General features: G+C 31.4%; 1 protein-coding gene and 1 non-coding gene across 2 annotated transcripts; both read right to left on the bottom strand.

The window, feature by feature from the left end:
• Positions 1-4,156: 4,156 nt before the first annotated feature.
• LOC137933863 (uncharacterized) lies at positions 4,157-14,138 on the bottom strand. Its single transcript, XM_068777939.1, has 5 exons — positions 14,000-14,138; positions 11,731-11,956; positions 7,486-7,655; positions 6,156-6,356; positions 4,157-4,431 (listed from the first exon to the last, which is right to left on the bottom strand). Exons 1-5 carry the CDS (start codon positions 14,022-14,024, stop codon positions 4,214-4,216), a joined length of 840 nt encoding a protein of 279 aa, XP_068634040.1. The 5' UTR covers positions 14,025-14,138; the 3' UTR covers positions 4,157-4,213.
• Positions 14,139-15,999: 1,861 nt separating this feature from the next.
• On the bottom strand, positions 16,000-16,071 carry TRNAT-CGU (transfer RNA threonine (anticodon CGU)). The gene has a single exon. It is a non-coding gene; the product is annotated as a tRNA-Thr (tRNA).
• Positions 16,072-22,219: the final 6,148 nt, after the last annotated feature.

Genomic DNA, 22,219 nt, shown 5'->3' with positions numbered 1-22,219 from the left:
TTGGCAGATTATCTAACATAATCAGATCAGATTTCATCTTATCTGTCAACGAATAGTTGACCTACCGCATGATGCAATTTGTGCAATATGCTAATACATATTTGTAAAAAAATTCTGACTTTAGGCAAGCCATACGGCGCGCAGAACCGATTACCACAGTGGCCTTAAGGTTTCGCAGTGGAGACAAGGTAGACTTTGTTAAGGTCATAGAAGACACTGAATACTTTGCTTCTTTCCTATCCTATTCTAAATCTATAGGGAAGGCCTATGACCAAAGAAATTATGGTGGTCATCTAACCGTTAAAAAATAATAGTTTGTCTACAGAGCTGAAAGTATTGTAGAGGGGAGTATTTTTTTATTCCTATCGAATCATTTCTTCAACAATTGAAAGAAAAAACTATATGATTTTTTTACAATTTTAGTAAATATTATCGGAAAAGTGTATTTCTTAATGCATTTATCTATCCAAGACACTGTACACTTTTGTACAGAATTGCAAATAAATAATGACTTTAGTTAATTAATATATAAATATATAAGGCAGATAATGAATATTCTAATTTAAAGGTTTTTCCCAAATGATATCTAATACTGACCTGACTGATTTAATATCCGGGTTTTTTGTGGTAAGCGGGAGACGATTAATTGATTTTCTTCTTAAATAAATATGTGATCAATACACGAATTGAAAGTATTTTAATAAAAATCTTCTTCTCATTGCTTAGGTCGGTTCTGGTGCACCTGTTGCTCTCGTTAAGCCTCACTATGTATCTAAGAGAGCAGTATCATCGACGTATCTCAGGTTCGATATCTTCCTGCCCCCCGCGGATATTCCCCGTCTTCGAGAACTGTCCACATGATGTACTCCCTGTAGCTATTGAACAGAGGTGGAGATATTATACAGCTATCTAACTCCGGCTTGGGTTTTGAAGCGTTCACAGTCGGTACCATCAATTCGAACTGCAGCGGTACCATCTTTGTACAAACGATAAGTTGAACCAGTTGATACGACACGCCTATCTCATTCAGGACCAGCCACAGTTTCCCTAACTTGATGGTATCGAACGTTTTTCTATAGTCAAGAAAACTCACATAGAGCGTGATGTTGAACCGTCGACCCTTTCTACCAATTATAAGTAGCTGCGCTGTTGTTTCTTGACCCTGGCAAAGTCAGCATATATGGGTGCGTTCGCATTGGACAGATGCGCCTGGAGTCTTATATCAACAACGCGAAACATGTTCTTATTGGCGAGGGAGATAAGAGAAATGAGTCGGTAGTTCCAGTACTTTTTTGTTGATCCCTTTTTATGTAGCGGGATGAAAATAGAGTATGACCGATCACTCGGCAAAATCCCAGTGGATCATATCCGGCTATATGTGTTGTAGTTGGTTGTAGTATGTGTCAGAATTTAGCGTATCTACTACTTTAGATACGCCGATTTCTGTCTGAAATAAAAGTATTTAACATTATGATTACAGTTCACTTAATAAATTCTTCTGATTCTATAGTCACGCGGCGAAGACACGTATTTTTTTTTATTGATGAATACTGTTTGGACGATAGAATTTACAGTTTCACCGAGTAAGGTAACGAAGTGTTGAAGGGAATACCGGGAATTCGAGGTTTTCTTGCTTAAAACCTTAGCCGACTCCTTGACTGTTTCGCGCTAAAGCGTGTAAAGCGCTTCAAATTTTTTATATGCACATGAAGAGACGGGGGAGAAAGAAATGCAGGTTGTTCCGTTCCATTAGTTCACCGCCAAAGCCAGTAGTGGCGGCGTTTATGCCTTTTTTCTCGAATCCCAACTTGCGGCGCTTTCTAAAACTGATTAGTGACAAGATGACATGCTAGCCAAATTTTCACGAATTATTTAAATCGTATATGTAATTAGTACTTTATTAAACAACCATAGCTATATTTACCTTTTAAATCTTTAGTTATTTTTACACACACGATTTGCATATTCGCGCTCCCGCATAATTTTATTGTTGATTGGACACACGGTTAAAACCAAGTTTTAATAACACTTTAAAGAATAATGATTTGCTGCGAACATTTAACAGTTATTTATTTTTTGTAATTTATAAAGTACTTACATTAATATAAGCCTAAAAAAATGTTTTCGGCATTTGTCTAATTTAATTTTACTTACTGCTGGGATTCTAAATCTTTCTTTGGAGACTTCGGGCTTAAAACATGGTCCAGATTAAACAACAAAACGATCGATAAATTGATCCTTATATTCATAGTCCAAATATAAAAGTACTTATACAAACTAATTGAGATAAAATCAGAGTATTAAAGGTTAAAGCTAAACAAACAAATCTCAAGTTGTTATCTCAGTTCTAATAACTAATTACAATACATTAATATGTGGTTTGATTTTCTACGTGAGGAAGTCACATATGAAACATTTTTAAAATCCCTCTCTTTATATTTGTAAAATTATTTCAAGTTATTTGTTTTAACTGAAATATTTCTAAGTGATGGAGATTATTCATGATATAAATTAATTATGTCAGATAAATCGTGGTTTATAAAATTGTTAATACAATACAGTTTTACAGGATTTACAGGATTGATTCAAATGTGTTTATTCAAGTAGACATTTACATACGCTTTGGAATCGTCAATTATTTTATCATTATGAAAAGGTCAGTGTATTAAATCTGTGAGTAAGCTACCACCGGTTATGAATGTTGATCTGCTGAGAAAAGCCGGCCAGAAACTAAATAATTACTCTTATTAAAGAAAAAATTACAATTTTTTATTAATATATTATAATATAATATCAACTCTGCTCAGGAGTCAACAAACCAAGTTCCAAACATTTCGGTGAAACTCTTGAATGCTGTTATAAGATTTTGTTAATAATTTACACTAATATATTTTAAATTGAAAACTAGTTAAATAAAGTCTAAGATATCTTGTGGAACATGTACATTCAGAACCAAGCAAAGTGTCGCTACGAGATTACTCTGTATAATGTTTATTATGTATTGATTACATTAATAATGCTACATTTGCCTCGAGTGAAGTGAGAATTTATAAGATTGCGACTCTTTCCCTTAAAATTAATTTTAACAACAAATTAAATTGATATATTTGTCCCCTTATCTACAAAAAAGCATCACATTATTATTATAAGCCTTGCAATATACGAGACAGAAAATTTATTTTAACATCTAAACTTATTGTAATAAGTCAGCTTTGTTTATTATAAGGACATTAAATTTAAAAATTAAACACTGTGAATTTTTTTTATATGCATTGTGACATATTAATAATTTTTGATTATATGCATTTTGTTGGGTCAGCTGGCTATAAATAAAAATATAATCATTCAAGGACAGTTTCAGGTAGCTTTTGTTCGACGACTCACCTTATTTTATACGTCCAAATGTCATTGTAAAACGTTGTGGTAGCAAAACCGCAACATTAAGATTTTCCGACTGCGGTTGTGCATTACGTAATATTTATATGTATTTATAAAGTTCCCGAAGAATTTGTTTTGTCCGTGTTGAACGTTCGCAATCGTTAATAAGTAATTTACTGATTTTAAGAAGTGTGATTACTTTAATGTTCAGCCGCAAACTTAATGACAGTGAAGACTTTTTCAAAGTTATCGTGTGAAACATTAACAAAGAAATAACGACGTCTTGTCTGCCTTACCATAGGTCTACCGTAAAGATATCTATTGGAGGATACCATAATGGGTTGCCGATCGCAATGTGATATTATGGTACGTGGAAGACGCTACTGGCCATCCTCTGGAAATTGGTTTTTGAGCTGTCCAATATAATTAATGCACGAAGCGTGAATTATATAAGATTGCATTCCGGAAATCGAACTCGCGACCTACGATCGCAAGTCAAGAGTATTGACCTCCACCGATCGGGTATCACTGCTCAACAAATTACCTATAGTTTATGGTTACAAAAATTCAGGCACCAACTCCGGTTGTACCATAGTTGCTTTAAAGTTGTCTTCCATGAATCATATCATTTAAAAAATAATTTTGGAAAACTTGTGTAGAGGTCGGTAAACGTTACTTTTTGAGCAAAAAATTCCACGTTGAAATTTGGCAGATTGTAGAAAAAAGTTGTATTTGTAGCTTTAAATAATGTGGGAAAGGAGCAATAAAAATATTGTGTAAATGGCAAATATTTAATTTAATAAATAAATAATTAACTCATAGCTAATAAATACATTTAAAATGAATCTCCATGTCTTATATCTATGTCGACCTCATTAGAGTTTGTGGTAGGTAGGTTAAAAATACTGTTGAGTAGTTCTTGTGAAATAGTGACCTTTGGCGTATCGGGTCCTTCAGTTGAGGTTGCTTGGTCTCTTGAATTGTCTATACTTGTAGCTGATACGTGAGGCGCCACTGGTCTTGGACAGGGACTTAATCTTTTAAGTTCCACATCTGTAAAAGAATTGTGATATTTTTAATAAGATAGTAAATCGATCCTGTGCTCTTAACACAGAAGGAATGATTGTCAAAACATCTGTAGGAAAATGTCAATGCTTTCCGCCTCTTATAAATTAAAAGTAAAGGCTTATGAATGTTTAGATCTCTTTGAATAGACCCAGGTCTATTAAATAAGAATTATCGCCAATATAATTTCGTTCATTATCTTGTTACAATAAGTCTATTGCAAGTACCTCGTAGCAAGTTGTCTGTTTTAATATTTAGCAAGTATATTGGACTAATTTAAAAAGAAATTATTGATCCGATTTTCATGTATCAAGCGGAATAAAATTTTTAAAAACATGTATATTGATGAAAGAGTTGAGTAAACAAAATGTGGTAAATTTAAATATGTATTTGAAATCCCAGGTAAAAAACATGGTTTTTATAATAGATTATCTACTAATTGCATAGACGTTGGTATATTGCTATATAAATAAGGTTGTATGCTTAGTATACAAAACAAATAACATAAATGAGGATAATAATTATATTAATTATTGCAATTATGATTCGTTAAGTAAGTCTTGGGAAAAATATGGTTTATCTACGAGTACTTAACAGGAAGGAAACGGCTTATGCAAACTATCACCGTACTAACATTGTACCAATGTTGTGAAAGATAATAGGACAGGGTGTTACTGGTAACAACGCATATCACAATTGTAAATAAATACGTAAATAATATTTTTACAAATTTTAATTAATTAGGGTAAATAATAATCGTTATCATTAAAAAGACATTTTATTAGCGGTTTTCAGGAGAAATATTTAGTTTTTGTACTTCCTTTTTTCTCACTTGCCTATTCTTTCCTTTTTTATTTTAATTAATATTAATGTCATGAATTGAGAAATAATATGTATATGCAACTAGCCTGTAAGAGACGGTTCCACTACACACGCAAATGTATATTGTCTAGATGGGATATAGACTCTCCAAAAAGTGTAAACAGTTGTAATATCAACATTAAAATATTATATATTATAAATAGATAAATAATTACAACTCCAAGTAATCGTTGTTTTATTATTTAGTTAAATTGATAAATAAGATAATATTGTATTTTTGTTAATTATTGCCTATGTTTGAATACGACTCGCGTAAAAACCATTTTGGTTAAGTTACTTGATGTATTATCATATTGATTACTTCAAGTTAAAATAATTAAAATAAATCATGTAAATAGAAATAAAAAGAGACGTTTCCTGTTAACTCTACATAAAACTAATGCTACCTATTTTCTGCAATATTGATTCATATGTTTTTAGCTGAGTAAGATTTAATAAAAAAAATGTTATAACATGTACACACAAACCTTTTTCATTATAGTTCAAATATTGTTTTGTCGATATTTGTGACGATTATAATCCAAAGTTCATTTACGGCTGTAACCTTAATGAAAAAAGTTGGTAGTGGTAATGGCGATTAATATAATTAATTTGCAAAAAACGAAAATGAACGACGTAGCTTAACGGATTGGATTAAATAGTAGTAGGCAGGCCACAGAGCGCATAGAACAAATGGCCGCTGGGGCCTTTAGGTTTATTCTATTTATCTTATTCTAGTTTTTATTCCTCCAATTTACACAAGATAATGATGATTTGCAAAGTGAAATAGATTAAACATAATGTCTACGCGGAATAAATTTAAAACAAAAAGATATTATTGAAATTCTTACCAACTCCACAGGCTTTTGCGCATTCCATTCTACCCCTGTTTTGATATGTTACGTTATTGGTCCCACATATAGGATTATACTCGGATGTCGTGGGACACGATTCAATACACTGGCGCTGCGTGTCGAATTCTGTAGGAGTGTTCCTAGTCGTGCTCGGCTCTTGATTCAGTGAACAAGGTAATTTTCGAAGCAAGCTTACATCTTAAAATCACATATTTTAATTTAAATATGCATGTGGAACTTTAAAGCTCTAGACTTTGCTCTAAATATTCATAAAAATTACAACAAGAACTTTTTCAAACAATCCGTCAATCAAAAATATTGTAGACATATTAAAATTACAAACTATTTGAAAATAGATATTCAAATAGTTTGTAATTTTAATATGGAGTTCGTCATAAAGAAAATATTGAAACTAAATCCACACCTTGTCCACGATATTGATCACGCTTTGTATTTCTAAGAAAATTGTGTTTGAGCAAGAAATACTTTACAAGGCTATGTAAGTTATGTATTATTCTTTCGAACTTTCTGCTCATAAATGCCGGGGGCCTCTGTTTTACATATATTTAAGAAATTAATTTTTAGTCTTTGTATTACTACAAAAGTTCACAAAAAAATGGACGGTTCTGATTACTTACTCGCCTTGTAAAAATACAATAGGAAAAAGTTTTAAACATGTTTCTGGCCAGTTATAAAAAAGTCGCAGCGTTAAAAAAAGTAAGTTCCAATTAAAAATTTATGGCTGCGTCTAAGTTGCGGCTGTTAAAAGTATACCATTCAGACGTCGTATACGCTACTTTTAATGAACCATTTCAACCCCTTAACATTTTAAAATTATGTAAAAAAAGCAGATTTGTTATGCGTCTCGAGGAGCATTGTTGTCAATTCTTCGTGTCTCAGAATCCAAGCGTGAGCCTTTTGAAAGTCTAAAGTTTCAGTTCCATCAAGAAAAGGCCTGGCTTTATTTAAGGCGAGTCATGGGTTAAATCACAAATCTTCGTATATAACCTTAAGAATCAAAGCCATTTAGTTTTTTTTTCATGGTTAGGGTAACACACGTGGTCAATCCTTACTTAATTTATAAAACTCTGAGAGTAAGACTACTTGATTATTAAAGACGCAAATAGTAACAAAAAAGACCACCTAGTTTTTTTTACAAATCAGTTTATATATATGAATCTATTTTTATAACTAGTAGAAAGATAAACAAGTATCTAGTATCGAGGCCTTGTTTCTATGGAATGCAATTAAATTTTCATCACAAATAATGTAAATAAGTAGCTAATTAATTTTTTTTATTAGAGAGTATTCAAAGATAAAAACTTACCTATACCACACATGCGGGCACATTCCAGTCGTCCTATATTAGTATATGTAATTAGGTTCGTACCGCAAACAGGATTGTATTCAGAAGTCGTCGGACATCCTTTAATGCATTCATTGATATCTATCGGTGCCAAAGTAGTTACCACTTGCTTTGAAGGAGACGGAGTAGAACTGAAATAATTTTTAATAAAATTACAATGAAATCGCAAGTAGTAGAGATAGATTGTGTCAACGATAGTTAAGAAATGTAGAGAATACATTTACACATGAACACTTTTTTAAAGATGTGTAGGTTTATAATTATTTTTAAATATAATCTTTGTAAACGGTGTTATCTGATTCACTAAGTTCCTAGCATTCTTATAAATGGATAACGTAATAGTACATAAACAGGGATGACGAATTTGCCCCGTGTAAACGCAACCTTATCTCGGTTGTAGTAACATTTTTTTTAGGTTCACGAAAATACCAAAGCTGTAACGTTTCAAAAACAAGTACTCCTGGATTTAACATGTGTATTGTATAAGCAATTTGATCGATATGAACACGACTGCATTCAAGTAAGCCAATAAATATGTAGTTCTGGCATTCTCTTACCATAGAGAAATAATAATGTCTTTATAGAATAAATTATTGAATAATAGTTTGATAAGATAAACTATTAAAACATATATAATAACTACTGATATAAGTTGTAAAATTATTGGTAATAACTTTGTCCGGCGAATGAAACATAGCTAACTCTACGAAGAGTGGCTAATGTCAATGGATTTCCACAGAAGAAAACAAGTTTTGTTGGTCATGGACACTGCTATATAGATAGGATGGATTTTAAAGATTGCATTTGTTAGGGACAGTGTTCGAGAATAGTAAAGCCTGGCAGGTTTCCATCTATTTGTTATGGACGCACCTTGTAACCAAATAAACCATTTCGCTTTGTTAAAATGCGTACGTACATAGAAGCAGTGAATTGGTTTGTCTACGTCAATTAATGCATCCAAACATGACATGAGTGTCTTGAGGACAATAATAAAATAACTATAACTTCGCTAGTGCTTAGGCACTATAATCGGGAGGGGTTGTCGACGAGAGGTAGTCTATTTAAAATTAAAAAGAAATGTGTATGCAAAAAAGTTAGTAATGATTTGTAAAATTTTTTTTATAACAATTTTAAATGAAATTGGTCACAATTTTAAAACTTCTTAATTTTCGACTATATTAAATAATTATATTATAATTTAACCAATGAATAGTGATTTAACCAATGATGGGTTTATTACGTAACAAAACAGTGTATTGAGGTAAAATTAGATTTTATAAGCCGGGAAATCAAATGCGAAGAGTAAGCCAGTATGGATGAGATTTTTATGAAATTTTATATCGTGTGATTTCTTTTTGTTCCTTCAAATTATCAACCAGTTCAAGGGGATACAGTATTCATCGCTAGAAGATTTTCTAACGTCACGAAAAAACCTCGTAAGTGTTCAATTGCTGCGGGAGATAGATTGTGGTTAGAAAATTGCTTCGGATTCACGAAACTCTAAGTGTACATAGATGGAGAAGATATCTTGAAGAATAATTAATAAAATCTTCATAATATTAATAATTTAGATCTCTCATCTATCTCACATTGTTAAATGTAAATAACGATTCGTATAATTATTTACATTAAACAATTGCAAACATACCTATTATTTATATTAGTTTATATGGCCGTATCGAATAATGAGTTTCTCTCTCTCTTTCTCTACTCTTTTTTATTTTACGTAGGGGAAATGTTTTCTCATACTTTACTTTGCGAGGCAAAGACAGACTTATACACTTGTCTGTAGCCACATTAGCGCAGGCCATTATACAGCCTAGGCTGAATCGAGACACATCATCATCTATTCAATCGTAAAGTGTCCGCTGCTACCTCCCTCAAAGATTTGCAGCTGGAAAAACCTTGCTTTCCCTAGGAAAACAAAACATCCTATGTACATCATCATTTTAATTAGATGATTACTTATACTTCCAAATTAGAAAAAAAGTATTATATTTTAATTAATCAATCAAAATACAACAATGGTTTCCCATTGGCATATCGAAGCTCTAATAGGTATCAACCGAAAAGATATCAGTACCTAAAATCAATGAAATTTTAGGAGCTTTGCTGATTAAAACGTTACGGTAATACAATTTAACACACCAGTACTTTTGTCGTAATATTTTAAAAAGTAAATGATCTTTTCTGAAATTAAATTACCTAAAATTAAGACAGGAAATTAAGGAATTCACAGCACTCTGAAATAAAAAATAAGTTAGGTAAACCGTATCAACTTCTCGATTTACAATTTCAAGCAAACTTTTTCATACACATTACATCCTTGGGAATAACCGCATTTAAAAAAGAGAAAAATTAATGTCAGTGCAAAATCTATACGGGGTTTTTTACATAAAAAGTCTCAAATAAGAAAGGACCAATATCCAGCCACCTCCGCACATGCAGTGGTTGTCGTGCATGAAAGTGCACCGCCCGCCAGCCCGCTCGTAAATGCGCATGCGACAGACAATGCAAACTACACAACCGCCACCGTAAATTCACTCAACACGTGTTTCACCCCTCCACGGGGCATCTTCAGGAGTTGTTACACAGATTAGTGCTCACTCGGTGTTTAGCACTAATCTGTGTAACAACTCCTGAAGATGCCCCGTGGAGGGGTGAAACACGTGTTGAGTGAATTTACGGTGGCGGTTGTGTAGTTTGCATTGTCTGTCGCATGCGCATTTACGAGCGGGCTGGCGGGCGGTGCACTTTCATGCACGACAACCACTGCATGTGCGGAGGTGGCTGGATATTGGTCCTTTCTTATTTAGGATGGACTTCCGCAATGTAACGCCTGAATCCATTAAATATAAAAAGTCTCGGCCATTCCCCATCGCGGACGTGCAATTTTTTTTTAATTTTGTACCGGTGCCGCGAAACTATTGCTTTTATTTTATAACCTTCAAAGAATGCCTACAGGCAGTAAGATAGTGTTTTTGTCTACTTATAAACATTGGTGCACTGTCCTTTGTCAATGATAACCAGATGTATCAAATCTTTTTATTTATTCACATATAAACAAACTAAAAACATTACTGTCATTTACCTGTCATAAGTGATTAGCTAGTAACATTTAAGCCATTTTTACCAATTAGATTTTATAACTGAATTGTACACCAATTATAGCTATTGTATAATTAATTGCAAAACTTCTTTTTTATTATTTATAAAATTCAATGTAGGGCATGCCTTCTGTTATAAAAATTTTAGTTGTCGATTCATTATTTCAGACCATAAACGCCCATGTGAAGGCATAGATCTCTCTTAAAGGTATTTATGAGAAGATATACTATAATCGAACTCCGTAACCTACGATCGCACGTCACGTGCTTATAATGAAATGAAAAATATTTTCTCTCTTTTTTTATTCAGGGTGAGTTGTTATATATCCCATGTGTAAAACTTTTGAAGGGGTAAATATGTTCTCATTTGTCAGCTAAAGTCTTTTAAATATTTACAACTATTTCCAGTCACTCTATAGAAAACTCTCACTCTGAAATATGTTACAATAATTTATTATTCAATTGGCGTACGACATGTCAATAATTCATGGTACAACAAAATCTGCAGTTGAGTCTTTCCTTCATACAGTCTTGTCTATCATTACATTATTTATTATATTTGAAACCATTCATTTTTATGATCGCGAGTACCATACATTTATTGGCAAAAGATAAGCTATAGATCCACCCGTTTAAAACTTTCACATAAAACCATTTACAAAGTGGATATTTATATCTAATATTAGGAGATAATTATTAACAAAAAATATAAAACAACATAAATCTTTTCATTGAATATTTAAATCCCATAATTTGCCTATGTTTACCGATGCCCTATATTTGAAACGAGCAAGAATAGTGATTGACATTATGGTATTTAAGAAAATTAAAAAAAAATTTTGTAAAATATATTAAAGTTCACCAAAATATTTTAGAATTAAGTTCTTGGTTTAATTTTAAATTCAATCTATGCAATGATGTATTTATTTATTTTTACAATTATTTTTAATATGCCATGAGTTATTCTTAAAAAAAAACATATCGAACCCGTGCAAAATTAGGATTATGAAACGTGAAAACCTGTGCTGAATAACTAATTGTAATATTGCGCAAACTTAACACGATTAGTCAAGATTATTAAAGCATTGTGCTTGCGTACCTTGAAGGGTAATATTTATCGAAGTCCGGGAACCACACACGATCCGGATTCCAGTCTGTCAGATGTCTGTAGCCTGACTCATGGTGTACACTACGAAGCTCTCCTTCCTCGGAATCCCTGTCCGTGTTGTACCACCATGGATCTTTATATTCTTCGTAAGCTATTTCTCTGTTATGGTTGTACCAACTTCGACATTCAGCATTTGGATATACGAAGACAGATATCACTAGAAAAACGAATTTAAGGATTAATAATAGTTTTTTTTTTGTAAATTGTCTGATGATTTTTTGAATTGTCTGATTGGGTATTAAATTATAATATTTCAAACAAATTTAATGTTAATTTTCATCATATAACATTTGACAAAAAAGTTTATCGTAAATATTGTAATATTTTTTTTTATTTTGGCATTGTCAGGATTGTGTACAGCTGTGTGTACAGCTTATTTGTCAACAAAATGCTCTAAAGCTTTAACATATATATCCAATCACACTGTATAACGTGATTACTCTAAAATATATTACGTTTGTCATTTTTTTCTGTTGCAATGCCACAAGCCAATAAATAGCTTATGGCAGCATAAATAAATTTTGTGGAAGCCATAGACTTTTTGAGTTGAATTTAATTATAATTTAATACATTCACCTCCTTAAAGCTTTTAAACAGTTCACCTTACTAAGTACCTTATATATGATTTACTGTTTACACAAAAAATACTTCTATCTGAATACTACATGACTATAGATGTAAGGCCGGTTTAAAACGAATTAAACCAATCGGTTTAAAACGAAAAAAACCGTTTAAAACCGAAAAAAAAAAACATTTTTTTCGATTTTAAAATTTAGTGTTGACGACTATGTTTTTCTTAAATATATACACATTATCTATTCCAAGCGACGTTACCTAGCTAAGTTGAAAAACTATTACCTAGTTAACTATATTGGTTATTTTGAAAAGATTTATCAATCAGTTTCATTCGGTTTAAAACCAAACTCACACACTTGCACTTCTCAGGCGGAGAGACGTCAAGAGACCTTTGAGTAGACCTTAACTACTTGGAAATAAAGGTCAAAACTCCTATCCACAATTTCTTTATGATTTAGGTACATATTTTAATCTATTATATGTAATATTGTTTCTTTATAATTATAGTACTTTATATGTAATATACTTACCTACATAGGTATAAACTGCATAGGTAACTAACACAAGACCAAGTATTGTCGATAATGATGTGTAAAAACACTGTTCTTATATTTTAGTAGGCGAGTTTTAAACCGTTTAAAAAGATTTATTTGGGGTTTAAAACCGCCACTTTTGGTTTTAAACGTTTTAAATCGGCTTTTTTACATCTATATACATGACAGTTAAAACGGAAGTCGTTCGAGTCCCTAAACGCGAAGATAAATTGCCTGTTTGGTACAAATAAGGCTAGTAATTGGGTTGCTAATCAATTGTTAGCTTGTGGATATGCAAACTGTCTATATTCGTAGAAATAAACGCAGTTGAAAAAAAAATGTTTATAACGATTAATTTAAAAGAGTTGTCACAATTTGTAACTTGTTCTAATTATATAGAGGGAGTGAAATCTTAAAAGTAAATAGGTATATAGTATATGAACATTATAGATACTGTTAATTAGTTCCTCTACTAATTATTAATCAATTTTAATAAGTTTAGTTCAAAATTAAGCTTATTAAAATATCTTGTTTTAATATTATGTAAGCTCGGAATATGTATCTATATGTATCAGGCTACTGTTATCTGTTGGAATTTCGAATGATTCACTTTATTTCTCATTCACAATTATTTAGCACATCTATGCCTGTTTGTGTTGCAAAATAAAAATAGAAATTACTAAATACATTGTTACAAAAAATTAAGTTTTTTTTTTTAATTTACTTATGGACAATCTGTAATATTAATATGATATTTAGTTAAGTATTTACCTGGTAATAACAAGCGCCGGGTATGTTTCTAGTATTATCAAGCCATAACACACATTACAGATTATATCAAACATTTTTACGCGAAAATTGAATTAAACTTCAATTTGTGCTAATTGTTTAAAACTACAATATTGTCACAAAGGTAACATAATGATGCACCTAATACGTAACAACAACGAAATAATTTTAAAACAATTGCACAAGATGTAAATTTATGTATAAAATTTTAATACAGAAATTAGCTGTTAAAATATGTTGACGTTAACTTTTAATATCAAAAAGAACATAATATTCCGGTTAAAAGAAATTATTCGACTTACCGAAAAATAGAGTGTATTTACCCATCACTGTAGGTCCAAAGTATTGCAGCACTGACGTAAGAGAAATCAAATATTAGCGATAAACAAACCGACTGAGCGTCACCATACCGGCCAAGATATTGAATGGTTGAATTGACTTACGTGATCTCACGTATATAATCCCCACCTTCCTTCTCTATTGCAACCTCCTGTGTGCGTGTTCCTCACACTCACGACTTCGTTTACGATGACGCGGATATCGAGTAAACCTTTTTAGTCAAAGACTGCATTTTAAGTGCAAGGAAAAATGTATTAATTTTAACTATAAGATATTTTCTCGTAGTTTGCTTGTAATAAACTAATACTTAGTTGTGATTAGCCCACTCCTGTGATATTTAATCATTATCTTCATCATTCCAGCCGTAGTTTGTCTTCTGTTGGACGAAGGTGTTCCCCATAAATTACCAGTAAGACCGGTAGGAACATACCTTCAGCAAACGTCCTCCGACGACCTCAACAAGGTCATCTGTCCACCTTGTGAGAGGACATTCTATGCTTCATTTTAAAATTAAATTAAATTAAATTGTGTTTAAATGAGACTTTTAAAGTAAATGTTATTTATTTAGTAAAAGTTTTTTTTTAAATGTGACTCAACAAATATATATCAAAGACCTTACTTTGCAAATGCGATTCACGTATGTAGTTTGTTCTATGAGCTAGCACATATTACATAAGTTTATTACCAATTGTGCTTGCCGTTGGGAGCTGTGGTTTACGATCATAGGCTGTGAGTAAAGTCGTTGCGAAGCGAAGCGGCTGGTACAAGTCACGCCGGCATAAGACATGTCGAAAATAAATAATGTATTTACCATGGTTATATGTTATTGATGTTATTATAGTTTTAAACAGGGCGAATGATCATAGATGTATAAGCTTTACACGGATGTATATGTAGCTCATGTGTTAACAAAACCTTTAAAGCTTTTACACTTATTTGCAATCACCTAGTATAAAGTGATCACTTTGATGTATTTTTGACAACATTTTTTCTACACAACTAACTTAGAAAGTTTGCGGAGAAAGGTGAAAAGGGGAAACCATTATTCATTTTAGTGTTTAATAAATACATTTCCTATAACGCTTTTTCGTTATAATATTTTAGCATTACGTTATTTATTATTTATGAAACCATTGATCTTTGGATAGGGTCTACTGTACATTACTTGACAGCAAATGAGCTTTACATTCACTGACGAAGACGTGTGACATTTTAATATTTAATGTTTTGGTTTTCTAAGTAAAAGTTTAAAATAAATAAAACCTTGTTATTGATGGAGAAATAAATGTAAAGATTTTATTTTGACGTACTACAATGAATACAGATATTCATATTGTTTGGTTACCCCTGTATGATACATAGACATTCACAATCAAATCAAGAATCTCATTAATATTAAACACTCGCAATAGTCTAGATCCGTCTTGTTTGTTTAAGGATAAAACGCAATGTCATTTACCCCCACAACGCATAGATTGTCCAATGATACGGACATCCGTAAGTTGGTGTTTATACCGTAATAAATATTTTATGATTGACATTGTCATTTTATATTTTCCTGATTTGTCTATAACCATACCGAAAAATGTTGCTTGTGTGCTTTAATAATTTGTCAAGTACAATAATTCTATATACGGTTCACGTGTTTGATTGTTTTGGCATATACTGTTCTTGTCGTATCAGTTGTCTTCATTGACATTGTTCCTGTTGGTTGAATTAAAATCGCACATTTGCAAAAATACGCGCAGTTACTTTTAAGATACCTGTTTATTTCTTAAACACCTCACGAAAATGATATTCTTGAATTGAAGTTATTATTATAAATATGTACTACATACATTATGATTATGGAATCTGCATTTTAATTTTCTCATAAACTAGTGTCTACAAATAATATTGTTGACAAAACAAGAATTTTTATTCAGTCCAATTAATTCAATACAATTTACGTTAAAAAAAGTATTGCCTCCTGTGAGGTTTGAACTCACGACCCCTGGTTTACGAGACCAGTGCTCTACCACTGAGCTAAAGAGGCGCGTATACGTAGCGGAAAGTTTACCAATAACCATATTAAAAAAGGAATTTACACATAGTTATTTAAGCTTTTTGGATGTAATAGATAATGATATTAGTCAAATTAATTGATGTTAAATATAATTAAGCACAATAGGTTTACTTGTCAGCAATGTAGAGTGAAGGAACCTTTTCCAATTTTTGTATTTAGCAATACATCTGTCGATTAATATTTATTTATACTTGGAAAGTAATATCGAAACTCAAGAAACCATCAGCGTATTTTATGAATAAATATCTAAATATTTCGACTGTATGACTTAAACAGAACGACGTACACCCTTTATGTCATTCGTCGTTGATTTTGTTAAAGTAAAAAGGTAACAGTTTGCCATAGAGTTGATTTTAATACGTAACTGTTAATATAAACGATTATGAATTACCTTATCTATTTTAAAAGAAAACGTAACGATGGCGATATTTTAATATTGAATTGTACATAACTCATAAGCTCGCAGTATCTTTTCTATGTTATATGGTTATAAATATAATTAGTAAAAACGTTAATTGAATAAGCTGTTAAGGCGTAACCCTAATAGGTTTGAGATAATACATAAACATATGAAGGAAGATACACAACACGTAAACGAAGCAAATTAATATAATATTGTTGTTCTACATTCAATGTCAACAGTAATTTTATTATAACATAATAGTATAGTAAATGGCCACAGTATACTAAACCTCCATTAGAGAGCGAGTAACATCAATGAAGTCGAACAGTTTCATATTTCCCTTTCCCCCAATAAAGCAGTAATAGTCCTCAATGAGTATATTACTATTAGATCTCTTTAAACGCCACACAAAACACACTATAATTAAACGTATATATGACGTGATATGTAAGGTTTCTAAAGCAAGATATTTAGAAATAACAAATCTTTATCATCATCATAATTACGTTCTCCAATAGATGCCCACTTCAAGACATAGAACACCCATAAGATCGACACAATGACTTGCTTACTTCAACTTGATTACTTCGTCGATCCACCCGTATTGGGGAGGACCAAAAATTTAATGGCGGGGAAAATAGCATTACTATAAAGAAAACTAGGTGTCGATACTTTAAAGTATAAATCGCCTATATTCTTTTAACTACAACAATACATTTTAAAAACAAAAAAGTGATTTGTGTTTGTATCGATAGTAATGCAAAAATAATTTTAAATAAAACGTTATTCCTGCAAAAAAAAACGATCAGATTTTATTTTAAAATACTGAAACAAAAGAATATTTGTTTAATCGATTTTTACGTGGAAAATACTCCGAGCAATCGTTAGTCACCGAGACGTGACGTAAGGAGTCATTGACGTAAAAAAAAACGCAATTAAAATAATATTAAAACACGGTAAAGAACCGCCTAACAAGTTTACTTAGAGAAGTAACAAGAGGTCTTTCATCGGTTAAAGTTAAAAACCCCTGGGATTCGATTTAAAAATAAAAGATAGAGTGAATTCTGGTGAACATCATCGCAAATTTAGATAAGGCCAATCCATTCACTTTGAGTAAATTTTGTTACTCAACGGACTTCCCATTTCCATCAAATAGTAATTTGCTATCTTTTTTATGCCATGTGGCGAGATAATGTCTGTCTGTCTGCAAATCGTAAAATATACGAATAAAATGTTCTCTTGTTCAGACGTTTTATGATATAAACAGAACATAATACGAATTTCGTTTCGATTGAAAAGTTTTTATTGTTTAAAAAAATTACTGTCACTATGATAAGGATAATCCTTTGTGAGGATTTTTTTTAATATTTTTTGTTAAATCCATAAGAGACAAGATCGAAGATATTATATAAAAAAGTATTTATCAACAAAATTAAATCAATTTAGTCAAAATCATAAGGTCTAATACTATAAATAAGTATAGTATAATATAATCCTATTATAGTATAATCATTAATAGTATAGTATAATCCTATAAATATTTTCAAACATCCTCTCTCCATTCCATTACTTATCTATCAGTCTTTAATTTCCGGGATGCCCATTGGTAGCTTAAGTTTAATTTTACAGCACCCGGTCCAACGAAAGAATTTTCAAATTACTACAATTAGATGCCTATAATAATAACACCAGTTAATCATTTGTTGTGGCTTTGATAATATTACAATATGTCGTCAGAGCGTTTGCTCATAATAAATGAGTAATGTATGTATTTTTTATTTCTCACACCTGATGCCATGCGGGATAGTTTGTATATCTGCAAAGTGTTTTTCACTTTATTCTCTACTTAGTTTAGTTATAAGTCAAAACGCCTAATGATTTTAATCTTATAATTTATCATTACTTTCATGGTTAAAAAGCGGTTATAGCGTGTTTAAATATTTATTTAATACTGAGCATAGGATACCATGACGAAGACTCTCCTACTACATGAAAATCTCCTTCTACATGAATAAATACATTTAAGACTGCTATTTTTGGTTAATAATAAAATTTGTCATTGAAATAATCAATAACTTTTTCATTACTTATTAAATAATTATTCATCATTTTTATCGAAAAACACGGGTACTTAGACGTTTAAACGTATAATGAAGAATCTGCTCGTTGGAAGTTTTTTATTCGAATGTGAAAAAACCCTGATCTTTCTAAAACTTATGTAGGCATACTTAAAGTCCTGGCAAGCATAATTTTTATACAAGTTACCGTTTTAGGAATCTACTCGCAAAGCACGCAAAGATTTACATTACCATATTACCGACAGGAGCGACTACGTGTTACAGTTCGATCAGATTATTCCAAACATAAGATTGAGAATAAGAGAAAAACTATTAAAGGTTCTATTGACTAACATAGCGATGGTTCGTTTCGCTCCAGTAACGAGAGCCATAAACATTAAAGTTGAGTCGAAAATAGACATTTTATTGTTTACGGATTTCATAAGCTTACATTACATACCTACAGAAAACTCATTACTAATAATTCAAATACATGAACTGCCTATAAATATCTATGCTATTTGTTTTGCGCATACGACATTAACAAAAGTAACGGTGGATATGCAACAAAGCACGCGCAACAGATGACCATTAGTTCCATAAGGTCTAGGACTATGAATCGGCAAGAGTAGCGAAGGCCGTCAGCCCACATGGTGGACAGACGTGCATATTAAGTTCGTCGGATAACCCTGGATGCAGACCTCTTCCTATCGGTCCTTTTTGAAGGAAGCTCATGTCCTGCAATGGATGCCCTATGGCTGAAATTATAACGACAATTATACATTTGTGTAAATAAAATCAAATTGGCAACAAAATCTGATAAAAAGAAATAAAAATTGAACGGTAATCGAGTACACAGAATCCGCTTCCCGACCACTAAACTATCGCGCTATCAATGACCGTAATTTTACTTGACACATCACGATAACTACAGCCTCCAACTCTGTTTATATTTTGTAATAAAAATAAATATTAATCATTTTATTTCATTCACAGCAGCGCTATTAAAACCTGTTTATATAGCATTGAGTTGTTTAATTTATACATGTAGAGATTTTAAACAAACATATTTCCACATCGTAAATAAATCTTAAGATCTATGCAAGAAGTGTACCCTAGTGCAACAAATAATCATTCCTCTTCTTTATTTATTTTATTTTAAATATATAATGAAAATACATATTGCATATCTTTTTTCTACAATAGTTTCTGACAAGCAAAATCTCTAACTTTTTTCATAAATATCTGTCATGCAACTCGCGGCTTTATTATGTGCCTAAGATGTATGGTTTCCTAAATCCTAATTAAATCTATTTTACGAGAGTTTCCGTTAATTTTTTTTTAAATGCCAATAGTTATAATAAATGTCAACAAGATTATAGAATTTTTAATTTATAAAATAGTCTCCTTGACAGTGTAAGCATTATTACTTTCTATAGATTTCCATTGGGACAGGTAGTGGATCTGTCCACTCCTCTTTTTAGTTCTTTTCCACCGCTACAACCTTAACTACCTTTTCTTCGGCATTTCGAAATGTCGTATTCCATGAAGTTTGTCCTTTATTTTTGTAAATATATAAAAGTTCCGTGGTAATATCAGGACTATAAAGAGGGTGAGGCAACAATTCCATGCCATATTCGATTCATATATATGTTCCGTGTCATAGTAGGTATCACGCTTGGTGAAGTGCGTTGATGCGTTGTCCTGTCGAAGGCCGGCTTTATTGTGGACTATTTGATATTGAACCTTTTGAAAAACTATAGGTAAATAAACGCATGGTGTACTTTATTGTTACTGTTTTCTAAAGTATCAAGTAACATAATTTTATTTTAAAGTTTCACTAACAGTTAGAAATAGCGATGAGAAAATATTTAAGAAATGAAATGGCATAACGCTTATAATGAAAAATTTATCGTACTTTACTACCCAGGCATTAGAAAATGTTTTTAATCTATTACATATCAAATATATATAGCAAAAATATATCGATAGTAGTTTTATTATTTTCATCATTTCAATTATACTAGGTCCACAGCTGGGCATAAGCTTCTCCTATAGATTTTTAATAGGTCGCATTAAAGGTCTTCCGGCTTCTTTATTAAAGTTTTACCTGATCGTTAGAATATACAAGTAATAACTTGAAAATAGAATATGTTTGACTCATCAGCCTCTTTACTAGGCGGCATTGGCTAATACTGACCGCCACTAATATTCATAAAACATATAGAACATGTGGATAATAAATAAATCTAACTCTTTAAATAACTCTTACAAATAAACGATTATTAAATACAATATTACTGCTTAAATTCTTAAATAATTGATGACTTTTTCTTCAAAAATCCTTTTTTTTTTGTTATTTTGTATTTGAGATTTGTCGTTGCTTGTCGCTGTAGTTGCTACTATACTTTATTTTTATATTTGCAAGTAACATTGTAAATTTAGCTGGCGATTTAAAATAAATAAAACAAAAATAAAATAAGCACCGCAGGCCGATCAAGACCCGTTTACCTCGTCTCTTTTTAATGAAGTACTCCATTATTTCAACATTAACGAAACGTAGTTAAGTTCTAAAATTTTTATTTCATTTTATTCAGTTTCTACATTTAAAAAATAGAATCAGAAAAACAGTGTAAAGCCAATCTACAGAAAAATTTAGTTCGAAAATGTAGTCTTAAATATTTTATTTTAGATGGTTTTACAAATTTTCCAATACATCATTAAAAAAAATGATTTAAAAAGATTTCAAGTGTTGTGATTGCTGTAAACCCATTTAGTAAATAATACTTTTGATTGACTATTCAAATAAATAAATCCGGATCCAACCTATATGTGCCGCGACATGCTTACCGTTCACATAATAGGTTAACACATGTTTTAACAAAACATGATAAGCTATGATAATTAAAATTTACTTATAATTATTTACTGAAGATACTAATGGCCTGTGTATGTCCTTTTAGAAAAAGTTTCCAGATTTTGAAAATTTCTGTCCCTAAATTAAAAAAAATTGTCACAAAACGTTTGTGGTTACTAAACTGTATTTGTCTTCATAGAAGAAAGCACATATTGGAAATGATGGGTTTGCTTTCAAGAAATTTCAATGTTTATGTCATTTTAAATTCTTTAAAAAAATATGTTATAGTCCCTTTGAGATTCTTTTGCCTCTTTTTACTAAATCGGCGATATTCATCGTCCACATATGTGGACTTAACATCAATAAAAGTAATCCATCCTATGTTGAATAACGGTTTTTTTTCTAATCCGTATAATAAATTTAGCAAACGGTTGCATTAGTATTCATAACACACAGGCGTCGTCAGGTTTAAACGTAATCTTCTTGAATTAGAGGTCACGTTTAGTCGTCCCTGAATGAGTCACTTCGACGAAGAAACGCCACTTCGCGGGATCCAATCATTAAACAGTACTAAATATTTTTAAGGTAATGAATGAGATGAACCTTATTCAATTTTTCAAGCAATGAAACATTTCATAATGCTAGTGTAATTTATATCTGTCACTAAAATTATTCGCGCATTTAAAATGATGTCGAGGGTGTTTTATCGATAATTGTGATCATCATGTCACACTGCAGGTCTTTTCCAAATCGCCACGATGACCGATCTTGCCATGCCACTTCCCGCGACCTTACTCATGT

This window comes from Battus philenor, unplaced genomic scaffold (genome assembly GCF_028537555.1).
Source record: "Battus philenor isolate CCGP_79_NKW_IND1 unplaced genomic scaffold, ilBatPhil1.0.hap1 SCAF_14, whole genome shotgun sequence".
NCBI classification, from domain to species: domain Eukaryota; kingdom Metazoa; phylum Arthropoda; class Insecta; order Lepidoptera; family Papilionidae; genus Battus; species Battus philenor.
Note: the sequence above shows the minus strand (reverse complement) of the source record. Positions and strands in the feature narration are given on the sequence as shown.

Excerpts from the sequence above, each read along its gene's own strand:
- LOC137933863 (XM_068777939.1), bottom strand. The coding sequence starts at position 14,024 with ATGGGTAAATACACTCTATTTTTCG. Across the intron at positions 11,957-13,999 it reads TAAATACACTCTATTTTTCG|TGATATCTGTCTTCGTATAT; the intron begins GTAAGTCGAATA and ends TCGTTTTTCTAG. Across the intron at positions 6,357-7,485 it reads TGCCCGCATGTGTGGTATAG|ATGTAAGCTTGCTTCGAAAA; the intron begins GTAAGTTTTTAT and ends TGTGATTTTAAG.